The sequence below is a fragment of the Meles meles genome, chromosome 1 (assembly GCF_922984935.1).
Source record: "Meles meles chromosome 1, mMelMel3.1 paternal haplotype, whole genome shotgun sequence".
Taxonomy (NCBI): domain Eukaryota; kingdom Metazoa; phylum Chordata; class Mammalia; order Carnivora; family Mustelidae; genus Meles; species Meles meles.
This window is the reverse complement of record NC_060066.1, coordinates 173,549,160-173,567,701: the sequence shown is the minus strand read 5'-3', so window position 1 is coordinate 173,567,701 and position 18,542 is coordinate 173,549,160. Positions and strand designations below refer to the sequence as shown.

At 38.6% G+C, this 18,542-nt stretch overlaps 1 protein-coding gene across 1 annotated transcript in view; it reads right to left on the bottom strand.

The window, feature by feature from the left end:
• Nucleotides 1-465: 465 nt before the first annotated feature.
• Nucleotides 466-18,542, bottom strand: part of NDC1 (NDC1 transmembrane nucleoporin) — a 48,129-nt gene continuing 30,052 nt past the window's right edge. Inside the window, exons 15-18 of the mRNA XM_046027374.1 lie at nt 18,033-18,096; nt 16,709-16,809; nt 5,803-5,963; nt 466-3,149 (exon numbers count right to left, since the gene is read on the bottom strand). Of these exons, the coding sequence (XP_045883330.1) occupies nt 3,086-3,149; nt 5,803-5,963; nt 16,709-16,809; nt 18,033-18,096 (390 nt within the window). The 3' untranslated portion in view covers nt 466-3,085. The remainder of the gene's footprint in view (nt 3,150-5,802; nt 5,964-16,708; nt 16,810-18,032; nt 18,097-18,542) is intronic.

Here is an 18,542-nt window from a genome sequence, read left to right as displayed (position 1 = left end):
AAAGAATAGCTGCATTGTTAACTGTGGAATTAAAGCTATTTTTGTTCTAAGCTCTTTCGTTTTAAAGAGGACTGTGGGTTGGGAGAGCAAAAAAGGGAGTTGAGGGCCTTCGTGCAACACCTCAGCTATCTTGAGGTGAAGTTCAGACTAATCAGAGTAAAGCTGATAGACATAACTGTTAGCCTGGGGGAATACGATCCACTCAGAAACACTACTCCAGCTCAAAAAGAGACGGCTTTCAGCACCCGCATCCTTTGTTTAGATTTGGAAGAAAGAGACCCTCAGAATTCAGGCTCCTTAGTTCTTACTGAACACAGGTCACCCACCAAATCAGTTCAGTTAGAGGCAAGAGTGCCACATTTCTCAAGAAGTTAAACCTTTTCAAGTTTTATAACCAACGGAGACTGAACTGAAATGGCTCAAGAAACACACACACACACAAGAAATTAAATTATTGAACTCGAGGATACATGCATTTTAATTAATAGTTCCGTTCAGAAAAACTGTCAATTTATTTTTCTACCCAATTCGGTGTCAGTGATATACAAAAATATAAACAGATTACCATATTTACAGGAAGATATACAAAACAATCACCAAGGAACAAATCCGGCAAAGTGTCGAACTGTTGCTTATCCACAGCCACTCAACTGTACGTGGTTTATTGTAGGACAGTTGCCCAGTTCCCCGGGAAAGATGCTATGTGAACTCATACCTTCCATAAGCTCAAGCAAACACTACAAAAGCTGACAGAACCATGCTTAGCACTGACAGTCAGAGAAAAGCTTTTAAAGAACATGCTCTAATTTTCAGGCCAATGTTATAGCATCAGCGGGCTCACAGGCAGGATGTGGCTTCATCAAAGGAAATGCTTCCCTCCTCTTGGCCTTCCTAAGATCCTCTTTCTTGTATACAGGAGAAGGAGCTCTCTTCGACAGCAGGTGATTAAGCTACACCCTACCCAGCAGATGGTGTGTAGATTATCAACACACAATGGGGAAAAGGAACGGACTTTCTTCTCTACTAAATACAATCCAGGTTTGGGGAGGCAATTTCCAAATCGGACATTATGTGACCTGTATTTTGTACACAGCACATTCCCTTGAGAGAAGATAGGATTGAGCACCTCAGAAATGTTCCTATTCCTCATCAAATATATCTTTTCCCAAAGTATATGGGAATGCAAAACCCTAAACCATGCCAGATATTAAGGGAATCATCCCATCGTCACTCTCAGGAATCCAATGGGTCACATAGCACAATTCTTCTTTACTGGAAGCAGAAGGTTAAGAGTCCTTTTCTCCCAAAATACCTCAGCCAGGGGCAGCACAGAAAGTGGAACACAAAAAGCTCAACAACACAGAACACGTGTTTTCAGTCAACCTCGCCACAATCTTCCGGTCATCTCCAAGACACTACCACATTCAAAATTCAAGTTCATATTCAAAAAAGAGAGCACTCTACTTCAGATGACAAGAAACAAAGAGAGAGAGAAAGAGAAGTAGGGAGGAAGAAAGAGAGAGAGAGAGAGAGAAAGAAAGAGAGAGAGAGGGAAAGGAAGAAAGAAAGAAAGCGGGAGGGAGGAAGAGAGGGAGGAAGAAGAGAAAGCAGAGAAAGAAACAAAGGAACGACAATTAGCCTAACTATTCCAAATGCTGGACAACCGGGGAACCGCCTCCTGAAGACACTCAAGGCCAGCAGGATTCATTTATAATTTGGCTTGTGCTGGCTGAAGGGGTAACAAACAAAAAGAATAAAGATATAATGCATCAAGTAATCAGACAAATGGTAGACATACATACCACATTAAAGATTCATATACAATACTGTGCTGACTTTAAAGAAGAAATTGGGGGAGAGGAGAGGGAACAGACAATAGGAAAAGAAATACAAGGGAGCGTTTCAGCCCAACGCCAGTCCAGTGAATACTTACCAGTGGGACTTCCTATCTTTCATCTCCAAAGAAGTTGACCTAGTCAATTATAAAATTACCTTCTCACTTTTGGGACATACAACATACTCCCAAGTATAGTAAGCCCTCCGACATTTTGGCTTCACTTGCTATTTGATGACTAAGTTGTTTCTGGTTGTAAAGATTTTCCTAATATATTTTTATTAGCCAGTTAACACAGTAAAGGCTGCTCCCTCTGTGAGGCCAAGCAAGCTTCACCAAATAATTTGATCTAATGAAGATGAAGGGTGGGGGGTGGGGGGATGGAAAGGAAAAAGGGAAAGTTTCCTGGTTTTAGTTGCAAAACTTCTTCTCTCACTTGAAAACCTCTGCAATCACTTAATGTTTTGTTCCAGAAAAAGAAAGCAAAACTACTTGGGAAAATACCCATATACTTATTGTTTACTAGCATGATACAAAACAAATTCATAGTTGTCAGTCAATCGTCTTTCGAAAACCAAATGTGAATGTTTAATCTTGTAACTTAAGAACTGAATTTTTCCACATTCTTTTATATAGAGTTAGCATCTGTAAATTGAGATCTTTTTTGGACAATCATGCAAATTTAATTTGTCCCTGGAAAGAAAAACACAACCTACCAGATTAACAAAATATGTCCTTTAAACAATAATTTTTCTGCGAATTTTTCTGCACTGTTACCACTTTTATCCTTCAGTAAACAGAAACTACTCTTAAAAGGCTTATGGATTTGAAGTGTACATAGAGTTAAAACTCTCAGCACAATTAGGAAGACTGAATCAAGTCAACCTATTTTACCTTCTGAGCAGGCTCTACTCAGCTCAAAAGTAAATTCTAAAAATTTTCCAGCTATTATTATTAAGCTAGAGAAGTTAGAGACATTTTTACTGCCATCGAGGCTTCTGTAAAATTGAATAAAGATTTTATTATACCACACACACAAAAAGCAATCGGTACAGAAAAGGCAGTTTTCAGTTATTCTGTTGAGAATTTCTTTCCATGATTTCTCCCATTAAAGTATAGTTTTCAAAGCAACCACCACGACAAAGGAAGCATCTAATTAGTCCATTTTCTTCTGATCCAAGAATGCTGAACATTTACTGTCCCATCTGTAGCTGTATCAGCAGTGTAATGAACACAGTTTATATTACTGAGCTATTCTTTGAACTCCAAGAACTGTTGAAGTCTTTTCTGATGTTCTGCAGATGCTTGCACAGCACTAAATGAAACATAAATTCAAAGCATAAGCTTTATTTTACATTAAGCATATTAAGTGAACCACAGAGCACAGAGTCAATATTTTTCAAAACAATTAAAAACAAATAGAAATCTTCACTTATTGAGTACTTCTGAGAAAGCTGGATGAAAACCCTCCTTAATCTAATGAGGAGGAGGGCTTGCATTCAGTAACAGCATGCTTCTACCTTCTAAAAGACCAAAGCAAATTAAGACTGACAAGGGAAAGCATCGATTTGAACCTGCTCTGCTGTGGAACCTGCTGTGCAGAGTTCCAGGCCTGGCAGCAGATTTTCTGGATTTTATTATTTTATTTAAACCAGATTCCAACATTATCTTTGAGTTGTGGAGTATTTGAATTGCCTTTAATATAAAATCCTTTAAACTAAAATGTTTGGATAAAACACAATGGACTCCACTAATCGTTTTCAAAGGTAACAGCTTGGTGGTTTAGATTTAGTTCTCCTTTGAACGTAGTCGTGTCTCAGATGGGGAAATGGAGTTCTCTCCCCACGCTCGCCCCCACTAACGTACACTACCTTGATGAAATTAGAGCAAATATATCCCGAAACTAGTATAAAACTTCCTTTTAAACTTTTGGGCAAAAACTGAATACAGTGAAAGATTCTCGTTTTCTGGCTGTTGAAGATGTATTATTAATGATAAAATTCCAGATTACAGAAAGTTACCACTTTTAAAAGTGCCAAAAAAAAAGTCTTATTATAGTAATTTCACTACAAATCATCCCCAATTGCCTTACAAAAACACATCTCTGCTAGATTCAACCTTGCAGCTGCCTCCAATTGAACCATTTCAAGTACTTTACTGTGTGGACTGGTGAAGCCGGATGACACACCTCTTCCACAGGAGGGTCAACAGAGGTAAACAGATCTTTGTGAAAAGGCCAGAGGTCAGGGAGACCACACCGCCTAGTAGTATAGTACAGACACCAGTGGACAGACTCTGAGGTCAGAAGGATTTGAATCTGAATTCTGATTCTGCATAATCATGGGGAAGTTAAACCATTAGGTAACTTGACCACAACCACAGATAGTTAATGACGTAACTAAACATAAATCCAAATGTTTTAACTCCACATCTTTTTTTCCCACCATATCAGTTCTGTCCTAGACGTACAAAATAGTCTCTGCTGACCTCATCAAATTTAAAACATGGCTCTTCCATGTTTTAGAGAAAAGAAACTAAGGCAGAATTTCATCCTCCTAACTTTTTATCAGTCATCTATCCCCGTTTCGTATTTAGAACTCTCCGCGCCCCCTCTCCCTGTTCTCGCTCAATCATCAGTACACATATCCCAGGTTCCACAGCCATCCAGTATCCCCCACCTGACATCTTAGAGGCAGTCCTGGGCACAGGAAGAAAAAGAGGTGTTTAAGAATAGGAAGATTGGATTTCAAGCTCCCGTTCTAACACCAACTAGGTGGGGCGATTAGGCAAGTCCTTCACCTTCTTGAGCCTCAGTCTCTGCATCTGTGTGGTTATCATAACTTCTACACTTCACAGACTCTTTAAGGAAATGAAACGAACATGGATAAAGTGCTCAGTGTATTGTCCAGAACAGTGCTGTCCCAATAAACTTCCTGTAATGACAAAAATGTTCTAGACCTAAGCCATCTAGTATGGCAGCCACAAGCCATATGTAGTTATGGACGACTTAAAATATGGCCAGTGTGACTGACCCACTGAATTTTGTTAATTTAAATTTAAACTGACATGTGCAGCTATCATATTGGAGAGCACAGATCTAGAAGACACTTAATAAAATTTTGTCTGTTTTTAAACAAGTGAATAAACCTTTCACGGCTCTTTACATTGCCACACAGAACCAAGTGTTCCATAAAAACCTACTATTTCTGCTGTGTATTATGGAAGGAAAAGGAAATATCCTGCTGTTTCTAAAATCAGGCAGTTTGAGGAAGCTCTGAACTATTTATTGATAGTTCTGCATACAGGAAAAGCAATCTCTTGTGTCTTCTAAAGTTCATTTATAATTGTGATAAACACAGTTAATAAGTATCCCTTATCCTGCCTAACTAGATTGTTTCATGAGAAAAAAGCAGTAAACATCAATGAAACTAAATATAAACAGGTCTGGCATTTGTGGTTTTCTCTCCGGTTCCGTTTCCGAAGGTGTTATGATCTGTCACTATTTTTCCAGCATGATTCACAAAGCACCAAGGACTCGTTTACGGAACACTCTGCTCACCCCAAGTCTTAACTAGCTAACCAAGATGAAATATCAGAAGTATTTTTAATATGCTTTTCTGAAAAGGTACTCCATTTTTTGCCTTTTTTCTCTCATAAGGATGTTTTGGTAATTTAAAAAAATTATATAATTCATAATTATATATAATATAATGAAATTACATTTACTGCTTTTATTAACTTTCTATATCCTCTTTTTTGTCTGTATGAAAGGAGGCCCCAAAGCTTATATAACAGGCCCAATTTTAAAATATAAATATTACTAAATCCAAACTGTTAATTCCCAGTAGGAATCATGAAAGCCCCAAAAGAACATGTTCAACATGTGAGCCTTTATAATTCTCATATCTATTTCTCAAGGGAACTCCCGAAAGTGGATGCTTATCATGGATTAAAACAGGTAAACTTACTTCAGATGTTCACCAAATGTAGTAGTTATTCGATAGATGGCAGTTTTTAGTGATGCTCTAAATGCAAATCTTAACGTTTTATAAGAAGTGTCCACAAGACTTCCGGAAATACGAGGCGGTTTACTGGAAGCGTGAGGAAGCTTGAAGTATTTGTCCACTGCCTAGATCAAAAAAGAAAGAAAGAAAATAGTTCAGAATATCAAGGAAGCCATATTAGTCCAAAGGATTAAGGAGATTTTATTTCAAATAGATGAACAGAGATATACACATCATACAGACATACTAGACAACATTTATTCTGGATCACAATCAGAACAGTTTGCGGGGGGGGGGGGGGGGGCAAAAAAAGAGCAGGCTGAGAAACAACACAGTGGAGGTTCAGCCCCAACAGCAGTTAGCAGAGAAAAGTCCAGACCCGTTCTCTAAAAAGGAGCTATACTCCAATGGCCTTGGAAAAGCAAAGCTGGGAAGTGAAACACAGATATCCTACTCTGCTTACGGTGTGTGACCGCTAAGAATACTTCAATTACAGATCTCAGCAAAAAGAGAGACAAGACCAAAACTATACATAAATCAAGTTATTTGCGAAACTAGCTATTTTCCTTTTCATTTCTAGATGATAAAGCATCTCTGAACAAGAACAGGTGGGGAGAACTGACTTTATTTATCTTTGATAAAGAGATTTAAGTATATCTTTTAAAGGTCCGAGGTAAACAATATAATTTTTATATAACTACATTTAAAAAAGGGAAAACTGAAGAAACAAAAGTTTAAGTGGATGAATCTAGTATAGCAAGATCATTTCTACAGGGAGAAGAAATAATAGTAAAAGCCTATTCTTTATACTTATGGCTGTAACCACCAAAAGAACTAAAAACAGTTAAAATGATTTCTGCCATCAAGTTTTTTTTTTTTTTTTTTTTAATTCATTTGACAGAGAAAGAGACACAGCGAGAGGGAACAGAAGCAGGGGGAGTGAGAGAGTTGGAGAAGTAGGCTTCGCACCAAGCAGGGAGCCCGATGTAGGGCTCGATCACAGGACCCTGTGATCATGACCTGAGCTGAAGGCAGACCCTTAATGACTGAGCCATCCAGGCACCCCTGCCATCGAGTTTTTAATTTCAAGAACGCTTTGTATCATCATTCTGAGGATTTTGATGATTTTTGTTGTTTTGGTTTTTTGATTTTGGTTCTTTCTTTCCTTCCTTTGCTTCTTTGGTCTCTATCTTCTGCGTTAGAGATTCTACTCAGAAATCTAGTGATCCCTGGCTCAAAACTGAGGGTGGGACCTCTTAAAAAAGCTGACCGAAAGCTGAGTACACAGAGATTACTGACAACAGGCTTCACAAGAGGTGATCTGCATGGGGTTTTTTTTAGGGTGGGTGCCCAGCTCAGTCAACTTTTTCTTCTTGGATTAGTCAGAGTTCCCAGAGAAGAGTTTTCCAGTACCCTGTCTGGAGGGCCTGTGTTCAGGTGAGTATACCCCTGTGCTTTTCAAACAGGACCCACAACAGTGTCTATTGTTACCTACTCACAACGCTGCCAGACCAGAGCCTCCGGTGTTCTACCCTCTGAAGGATAAACCTCAACTGCAGGGAGAAACACCAGCAGCAGAAAATCTAGGGATCTAACCCGTTTTCAAACAGCTCTCAACTATCCTTATTCTGGTACCTGTCCCTTCACCCTCGGTTCCAGAGGCACTTGGTGCCTGTCCCACTACTGACTTCAGATTTGCCCCTGAGATCTGTTAAGTTAGTTATCTCAACCATCTGCTCTCCAGCTTTGAAGACCCTGTTGCTGTTGTCTCCTCTCCTGTTTATGGATTTATGTCTTTTTAAAAGTCCTTTTACTGTAGTTTAGCAGAGCTTGGGGGGAAGGAACAAGATTTAATGCGTGTGTTCAGTTTGCCATGACAAGTTCAAGCCCAATCGTTTATTCTTTCAGTAGTAACTTATAAGAGTATTTCCCAAGACTGGGACATATTCGAGATCATTTTAGGCAGTATGGGAGGTGGTATTCAGTGACATACTTAAGCAACATTAGATAACACTGAATCATAATAGGTAAAGTTACTCCCTTTTCAATTTTCTTGCAAACTTTCTGACTAACCCTCATCAGACAAGGAAAAATAGTCATCATCATTTACCACCTGGGTCCAATAGACCATTTTTATAATTTAAGGTTATCTTAAAAAAAATTTACAGAAGAATGATACCATGAAAATGCAATATTTTAGGGGCACTTGGGTGACTCAGTGGGTTAAGCCTCTGCCCTTGGCTCAGGTCATGATTCCAGGGTCCTGGGATCGAGCCCCACATCAGGCTCTCTGCTCAGCAGGGAGCCTGCTTCCTCCTCTCTCTCTGCCTGCCTCTCTGCCTACTTGTGATTTCTCTCTCTGTCAAATAAATAAATAAAATCTAAAAAAAAAACAAAAAAACTATTATTTAAAAAAAATGCAGTATTTTAAAAAACTTTTGACAGGGGCACCTGAGTGGCTCAGCGAGTTAAAGCCTCAGCCTTCGGCTCAGGTCATGATCTCAGGGTCCTGGGATCGAGCCCTGCATCGGGCTCTCTGCTCATCAGGGAGCCTGCCCCCCCACCGCCCACTGCCTGCCTCTCTGCCTACTTGTCATCTCTGTCTGTCAAATAAATATATAAAATCTTTTTTAAAAATTAAAAAAATAGTGCTCGCTTCGGCAGCACATATACTATAATAAAAATTAAAAAAATAAAAAATAAATAAAAAATTTTGACAGCTCATAATTTTGTTGGAGAGACTAGCCATTTTCCTTACACCATAACTGGAAAACTTTTCATCCTTAGGTTTATAAAGAAAAATTCAATGACCAATCCAGTGAGGTTTTTCATTTCAATATCATTTATTTCCTTCCAATTACCTTTGTATACACCTTTGTATACCTTTAGCACTTATCCACTTGTAAACCATATAAAGTAAATTTTGGTGTAAAATATCACAGAAAATGAAACAATACTATCACATATACTTTCGACCAAGTGGGATGATTCACAGGTTCTTATTATAAAATATTGTCAGACAAGTCTTTCCTCTTGAATGACTTACTGGATGGGAATATTTCCTTTTTCTCCTAAAAAATACATTGTTCTGTCATTTATACTGGAGTTTGAGGAAATATACCTAGAATATTATCATCTGAAGATTCACAGTCTGAAATTCCTCTTACATGATCACCATTAAAATCTAGAGCGGTGCTATCCGGTATGGTAGCCACTGAGATACATGTAGCTACTAAGCACTTGAAATGTGGCAGCTCTCAACTGAAATATGCTGTTAAGTGAAAAATACATATCAGACCTTGAAGACTTAGTGTTAAAAAATATGGATAAGGAAGATGTGGTCCATATACACGATGGAGTATTATGCCTCCATCAGAAAGGATGAATACCCAACTTTTGTAGCAACATGGACGGGACTGTTAGAAATTATGCTGAGCGAAATAAGTCAAGCAGAGAGAGTCAAGTATCATATGGTTTCACTTATTTGTGGAGCATAACAAAGAACATGGAGGACATGGGGAGATGGAGAGGAGAAGGGAGTTGAGAGAAATTGGAGGGGGAGATGAACCATGAGAGACTATGGACTCTGAAAAACAACCTGAGGGTTTTGAAGGGGCCGGGGGTGGGAGGTTGGGGAAGCAGGTGGTGGGTAATAGAAAGGGCACGTATTGCATGGAGCACTGGGTGTGGTGCAAAAACAATGAATACTGTTACGCTGAAAATAAACAAATAAAATAAATAAATAAATAAAATGCAAAAAATATGTAAATTATCTCATTAGTAATTGTGTATTAATTACATGATAAAATTAAAATACTGTAGATTTACTGAGTTAAATAAAATGTATCATTAAAATTAACCTCATCTGTATTTTTTTTTAAAGATTTTATTTACTTACTTGAGAGAGAGACACACACACACAGAGAGGGAACAGAAGCAAGGGGAGTGGGAGAGGGAGAAGCAGGCTTCCCACTGAGCAGGGAGCCTCATGCGGGGCTTGATCCCAGGACTCTGGGATCATGACCTGAGCTGAAGGCAGACACCTAACGACTGAGTCACCCAGGCGCCCTCATCTGTATTTCTTTAATGCAACCCCTAGAAAAACGTAAGGTTACATAAATGTATTGCATTATATTTTGATTTGACACGGCTGTCTAGAGTTCTATTTGCATTCATGTTCTGATTTACCTAAATAATTACTGAACATACTGGCAACTGTCTTCCCATTACGAGTGTGAGCAAAACATTTTAAAATTCTGAATTAGCAACCATATTCAATGAAAGCTTAAAATTAAAAAAAAAACTATAAAAATGTGTATCTAGGCCTTTTCTTGAAAGATGACATAATACTATGTGATTTCATCATTCTCCTGTTTTCTCGTTGGTCTTTTTACCACAGTTGGAAATAACTGATGAGTAATGATGAAATAATTTCCTAGGATGATCAAAGAGTAAATTGTTCCAAGATACTGGAAATGGAAAATCACTAAGATTCCAAAATACATCTTAGATTTTAAAGGGTCCTAAGGGTAAATGCAAAAGAATGAATTTTATTGAATTGTTTCTTCTCTTTGTTCTTCAAAAGACCTCTAGGAATAAAAGTCATAAGATATCAGCTCCTACAAATAGAACAGCTCAAACAAGAAATGCAAAAAAATTAGTAAGGAACAACAGACCCTAAGGATACAGAGTTAAATGAGGAAGAAAAAGTCTGAGTCTGGAGCTGGTATGTCCACAATGCATCTTTCATCCTCCTTAATCTCCTTTTATGACAAAGGATAAACCGGTTTTAGGTTCAGGGACTTCAGCAAATAGTAGTATCTACTAGCTAGAGCTTTCACTTACTGTCTTTTCTCACTTTGTCTTATCCTTAATAATGAAATCCAAAAAAGTCCTGAAAACAAAAACTTCTGTACCGTTTTGGTGGAAAAAGCTGACCTCACCTCATCGAGCAGTAAAGCCTGACCTGAGCTGACAAGGGCTGTTTATCCTTTATTTCACTTAATTTCACTTACTATGAATACTCAGATATTTCACTGGTGAAAATATTAATGTATCTGATTAAAGGGATTCTACCCCAGATTCCAGTAGGAGTATTACATAATATTTGGTATATATACAATGTTATATTCTTAAAATTTTAAAAATCTGAATTCTGAAATATTTCCTAGGGTATGAGATAAGGAACAGTATACCTATATTCTGTTTGTAGCAACTCAAGTTAGTTGTCCTTTTACAAAAGTGATATAAAATTTCCTTTTAAATAAATTTAAGTTAAAAATGAATGACTTAAGGGGTGCCTGGGTGGCTCAGTTGGTTAAGCCACTGCCTTCAGCTCAGGTCATGATCCCAGAGTCCTGGGATCGAGTCCCACATCGGGCTCCTTGCTCGGCAGGGAGCCTGCTTCTCTCTCTGCCTCTGCCTGCTATTCTGCCTGTTTGTGCGTGCACTCTCTCTCTCTCTGACAAATAAATAAATAAATAAAATCTTTTCTTTTTTAAATCTTTTTTTCTTTTTTTTAAAGATTTTTATTTATTTATTTGAGAGACAGAGATCACAAGTAGGCAGAGAGGCAGAGAGAGGGAGAAGCAGGCTCCCTGCTGAGCAGAGAGCCGGATGCAGGGCTCGATCCCAGAACGCTGGGATCATGACCTGAGCCGAAGGCAGAGGCTCTAACCCACTGAGCCACCCAGGTGCCCCGTAAATAAATAAAATCTTTAAAAAAAAGAATGAATTAAAATACTAAGAAAATAATAGTTCAGGTGGCATATACCTAAAATTATAATAATATATGGTTAGTAAACAGTTACAGCAAGAACTATGAAAGTCTTACATGAATAACTTAAATCTAGGAAACACCAGTTTATAATATTTAATAATGTGCCCCATGGTCAGAACTGAAGTACTCAATTAGCTGTTGAGTTTAAACAAGTATCTCTGAGCACTCATTTTATGCATCACACATGGTTCCTGGCCTGAGGACTCAGATCATGTAACTGGGATCTCAAATACCTAGTTAAGGATTATCCCAAATAAGTAAAAGGGTAAGTGATGAGTACAGTACACCACTCAACAATACACTCTTCAGGAAAAATTAAAAATTCCAAGAAGGCCTTACCTTAGCCCTTACAGAAGCCTAAAAAAGGGCTATCCTATGAAAATAGGCACTTTGGGCCCATTTGGATTTATATGCAGTACCAAATACACAAAAACCAAATGAAGAGAAAACCCCAGTTGCTATCCTTTGAGGATTTATCTGTCAGTGTCATTAACAAATGTCCACTGTCCAGAGCCTTCAAAGTTCCTGGTCTCAAGGATCCTACTTATAACCCAGTTAAAACAACAGTTTATTCCACTAAAGCCAGAATCCCAAACAATTGGTAAGGATAACAGCTTTGTTACGGAATTTCCTTAATGGAAATCATGACTGTAGAGCAGAGTTTCTCAATCTCAGTACTACTGACATTTCGGACTGGGTGATTCTCTGTTGTGGCAACTGCTCTGCACATTACAGGCCATTTAGCAGCATCCATGGTCTCCACACAACAGATGCCAGTAGCCCTCCCCTCTCTCTGTGCCCATCACAATGTCTCCAGACGTTGCCCAAAGTCTCCTGGGAAGCAAAACCGCCCCTGGCAAGAACCACAGCTACAAAATTATAAAAATATTAGATGATGATGTTGATAGCTACATTTACTGATTGCAGTTACTGTGTGCCAGAAACTGAGTTAACTGCTTTATGTATGTAATTTCATTTAAATAGTAAAATAATTTACTAACAAAGCCATCATGCAAACATCACAACCATTTTATTTAATGAGATGTTTTTATAATATTAGCATCTGCTATGTATTGCATACCTCTCTTACATTCTCTGATCATCCTGCATTTCTGTACATTGTGGTACTTATTATAATTATAGTTAATTATTCCTATTTGTCAATAATCTGTTTTATACTCTGTAAGCTCCTAAAGGGCAGGAACCAGGTCTGTCTTTTTCTATTCTGTATCTTAGCACATGGTAACTGTTATATAATTGCCAGGCAGTTGATAACTTGGTCAGACACCACTCCAGGCTTTTTACAGATATTATCTCTAACCTTCATAATAACCCTCCAAGGTACTACATTTTAAAGATGAAGACACAGTGGGGTGCCTGGGTGGCTCAGTGGGTTAAAGCCATTGCCTTCAGCTCAGGTCATGGTCCCAGGGTCCTGGGATCGAGCCCCACATCGGGCTCTCTGCTCAGTGGGGAGCCTGCTTCCCTCTCTCTCTGCCTGCCTCTCTGCCTACTTGTGATCTCTGTCTGTCAAATAAATAAATAAAATCTTTAAAGATGAAGACACTGATCTAAAAGATATTTCATAAGTTACCCTCGGTTACTAAGAAAGTACTGGAGGCTGGACTTGAACTGGGCAGCTACTTGACACTGTGTCTCTTGGAATGCTTGCTTACAGTATTTTTTTTTTACTTAAATGTAAATTTGTTCACTAACATACAGTGCAATATTGGTTTCTGGAGTAGATGTTAGTGGTTCATTGCTTACATACAACACCCAGTGCTCAAGTTTGCGTACAGTACTGACTGCAATACTTTTTTTTAAATCTTGAAAGACCTTTTCTCCTGTACACTATAAGAACACTGTCGTACAACATGGTAATAAATAAATAAAGTAATAAAACCTTATATTTGCTGGGCACTTAATATGGGATAGGTACCTTGGGTGCTTTACAGAGATGATCTCATTCAGAATTCACATCCCTGTTGTCAGGGATGAGGTAAGTACTGTTATTACTCCCTCCAATTTCCAAATACAAATGCTGATATTTAGAGATTCCTGTATTTATTGGTTATATAACATAGTCCCCCCCCACCCCCACCCCCATTTTATAATTTCTGAGTTGGAGCTGTATCTTCTAATTAATGATATCCTGGATTCAATGAAATATGATAAATGTTTTTCCAAGGTCGCAGAGCTAGAAAGTAGTAGGAGCTAGGATGCAGACACAGGTAGCTCTCAGTTTTTGGTCCTTCTGACACACTGCCATTCCATCTTAGGAAAGCAGGTTAAGAAATGCATACCTCTCCAAGCCCTCACAGAGGCAAAGGACTTGGGGGTCTGAAAGCCTAGTTTTCAAATCTGTCTCTACCATTTACTGAGCATGATCCTGGATAAGGCATATCAATAGATGTAGACTTTTTGAGACAGACACAATCCTATAGTACGTTGGGTAGAGCAGCGCATGAATCTAGCAGAACAAAGAATGAACTATGACATATAAGAGAATACTGGTCAAGGGTCTCGGAGCCTTCAAACCCACAGTTCTACACTGCTAATGCCCTGCAAACAGCTCAGGGTCAAGTCCTAGCTCTGCCACCTACGAGACTTGTGAGACCTATGGTATATCACCACACTCCCAAGCCTCCCTCATCTGTAAAATAGGCCTAAATATCTCCGTCCTACTTCCTTTACAAGACAGTTATGAGGATTAAAAAAACAAAAAACAAAAAACCAAGAATGGTATGAGTGAAATCATATGGCATTTGTCTTCCTCTGAATTTCACTTAGCATAATCCTCTCTAGATCTATCCATGTTGTTCCAAATGACAAGATCTCATTCTTTTTTATAGCTGAGTGATATTCCTGTGTGTGTGTGTATGTGTGTGTGTGTTTGTGTCCCCACATCTTCTTTATCCATTCATCTATGGACAGAAACTTGGGTTGCTTCCATATTTTGGCTGTTGTAAATAATACAGTAGGGAGAAGGCTCCATAGCTCAGGGGTTAGAGCACTGGTCTTGTAAATAATACAGTATACATAGGGGTGCATATACCTTTTCAAATTAGTGTTTTCATTTTCTTTGAGTGAATACCCAGTAGTGGAATTACTGCATCATATGGTACTTCTGTTTTTAATGTTTTGAGGAACCTCCATACTGTTTTCCAGAGTGGCTGCACCAGTTTGTATTCCCACCAACAGTGCACAAGAGTTTCTTTTTTCCAAATTCTCGCTAACACTTGTTACTGCTTGTGTTTTTCATTTTAGCCATTTGGACAAGAGTGAGGTCAGATTTGAGAAACAAAACAAACAAGGGGTGCCCATGTGGCTTAGTCAGTTAAGCATCTGCCTTCAGCTCAGGTCCTGGGATCAAGCCTGCAGTCAGGCCCCCCACTCTGGGCGGAGTCTGTTTCTTCCTGTCCCTCTACCCCTCCCACTGCTCTCTCTCTCTAATAAATAAATAAGATTAAAAAAAAAAAAAGAATAAAACAAAGAAAAAAAGAGACAAACAAAAAAACCCAACAGACTCTTAGCTATGGGGAACAAACTGGTGGTTGCCAGAGGGAGGCTGGTGAGGGAATGGGTGGAACAAATGAAGGGAATTAAGAGTACACATATTGTATGAGCAATGAGCAATGTACAGAACTCTTGGATCATTACATTGTAAACCTTAAACTAATAACACTGCATGTTAATTATATATACTTGAATTTAAAAGTTTAATAAAGTTAAAAAAATAAAAAATCCCAGAAGTTTGGTATATAGAGAATTTAAAATTAAATCTTCCTAATTAAAAAGATAAAATAAAATATAAGAAATCGGTCCATAAACTAAAAACTACTGTCCTATTATTATTTTATTGTAAACTACACTGCCAGCATGATGAAAAACAAACTCTGCTATGAATGTCAAAGATACACCCAAAGCCTGGTAACCCAACAGTGCGGTTAGGCAAGGCGATTGTTAGATGATGTGCAAAATACTAGGAAATTCTTTCATTACAGAAAGGTGGCTGGGTAAGAGTACAAATAATAAAACTATTCACATGTTCCCACATGTCTTAAAAAGGTACATGAGAAAGTGAGCACAGAAAGAATTCAAAGGGGGAAAAACACAAATCACTGGCTTTGATGGGTAAAACTTTATAAGAGGTAAAATAAATTGAGAGTTGAAGAAAGGAACGGCAAAGTGTGTTTTCTTTTCAGGCTTCCCAAGACCCAAAGATGCACCAACTGCCCTCCTTTAAACCTACTTCAACACCACTGCCCCAGAAAACCTAGTGTGCAACCCAGCTCCCACCTCAAGATGCTTCTGGCACCCAGTGTTCCTATTTCTCATCTGACTTACAGCTACAGTGACAAGGCACCCAACATGAAGTCAGGAAAGCAGCCTGTTCAAAGGCAAGAAACAGGTTTTCTCTGTTTTTAGATCTAGGACTAAAAGGATTTACTACTTTAAAACTGTGCACCCAGTCTGGCAGCAGGGATCCACCAAGCTCAGCTCTATCCTCTTGAGCCTCTGGCCAATAGGTAACATTTATCTGCACGAATAACTTAACTACAGGTCACTTTTAGTAACTGCAAGTTGTGTAAGGAACCAAATTTAGGGGCGCCTGGGTGGCTCAGTGGGTTAAAGCCTCTGCCTTCGGCTCAGGTCATGATCCCAGGGTCCTGGGATCAAGTCCCACATCCGGCTCTCTGCTCCGCGGGGAGCCTGCTTCCTCCTCTCTCTCTCTGCTTGCCTCTCTGTCTATTTGTGATATCTGTCAAATAAATAAATAAAAATCTTTAAAAAAAAAAAAAGAACCAAATTTATATTACTGAACAGAATCCTAACATCCTAAATAATCTGATTAATATCAGAGGGTTAATAACTTCCTTTTTCTATTTCTATAAAATTATTATTAACAAAGAAATTAGTTTCTCTTCCTGGTCTCTCTTAGATTGTTGATTTCCCAAGGGTGAGAACAGTACCATATTTAACTTCTAACATATGCTTTGTCACTCAGTAAACATGAGCTATAAGAAACAAACCGGAAAACCTGGGAAGGAGGGAAAGACACAACCTCTCCCAAACCCAAATACTGCTTACCTCTTGCAGCGTCAACAAGGTATTAAGAATAGCTGGTAGTGTAGTCTGGACAACTCCAAATTTGTCTTCGGTAAATGATGCTGCTACTAAGTGAGACAGACCTCAAGAGGAAAAGAAAAAAAAAAAAAATTAAAAGGAAATCCAAACTAGGCACATCTATTTGCAATACATCTGCTGAGAAACGATTAATATCCTGAATATGTGAAGAGCTTAAAATATTGGAGTGGGGGGAGTACAATAGAAAAATGGGCAAAAGACTGGAACAGGCACTGGAAAGGTGCTCAACTACATGGGGTCATGAATAAGATAACAGTCTGCATTCTAGCAAGAAAAAAAGCTTTTAAATAATATTGTGTTTGGTAGTGATGGGTGGTAGGAAGAAAATCAAAACAGAATAAGGGAACAGAGTGAAAGCTGTGAGGACACTTTTCATAGGGGGTCAGGAAAGGGCTCTCTGAGGAAGTATCATTTTAAGCACTCAGAAGGCAGGATCTAGGAGATAATTAAAAAAAAACAAACACTTCTTTAACAACTAAGTTTCATATTCAAGCTAAGTTAAATATGTTAAAATGTTAAAAATGTTATGTCAATATAAGTTGGCAGTTGAAAACATTCTATTAATTGCCGGGGTTTTTTTGTTTGTTTTTTAAAGATTTTATTTATTTATTTGACAGAGATCACAAGTAGGCAGAGAGGCAGGCAGAGAGAAAAGAGGAAGCAGGCTCCCTGCTGAGCAGAGAGCCCAATGCAGGGCTTGATCCCAGGACCCTGAGATCATACCCTGAGCTGAACGCAGAGGTTTTAACCCACTGAGCCACCCAGGCGCCCCTAATTGCAGTTTTTTTGAAGTAGAAAAAGACAAGCAAGAATCCCAGGCTCAGTTTCTCTGCTTACAAAGAAGGATAATTTCTGCCCCAATTAAAGTATATTTAAATATCTAAGAAAATTGATCCATATAAAACAAAGACATAGGGGCGCCTGGGTGGCTCAGTGGGTTAAGCCTCTGCCTTCGGCTCAGGTCATGATCTCAGGGTCCTGGGATCGAGTCCCACATCCGGCTCTCTGCTCTGCAGGGAGCCTGCTTCCTCCTCTCTCTCTCTGCCTGCCTCTCTGCCTACTTGTGATCTCTGTCTGTCAAATAAATAAATAAATAAATCTTAAAAAAAAAAACAAAGACATAAAAATGTATCTAAAAATTCAAAGACTGAGGTCAAGATCCAGACCTGACCTTTCATGGATATACTTCAGTAAATTTTTTTTTGGAGATGCTTCAGTATTTAACTGATAAGTAAAATCAGAGTTGTAGTTCACTGCGATTGCTTACCTTCTAATGCCCAAATATGCATTTGGGCATCTGAAAAAACAGCCTGAATAGAGGCCTCTGGGTGCTACAAATACAACAGAAACATTTAGGTAAGTTCCGCTGGGCATTAACTCTGTTATTTCATCTAATCAACTAGGCAGCCTATAACAATAAAAAATTCATAGCAGCCTCTCAAGAATTAAAATCTGAAATTCTTATATAATAGGATTTAACTGCAATAAAGCATTCTGCCACCAACTTATTGTGTGACCCTTGCCCAATCTCTGAATCTGTCTCAGTTTCTCATTTAAAATAAGAGTTACACACACTCAACTCACCTCAGATTAGTATACAGAATGGCTACAATGCTTTTTTTTTTAACCTCAGAACTGCCTAAATACATATTACCTCTCCTAATTGTCTACCCTCAGCCCCACTCAAAAGAAACACCATCTAACCTTCTTTAAGATAGCAAGGTCGAAGAGTGGGGAGCACCAACTGGCCCATTTAAACAAATGCTGATTTTGTGAT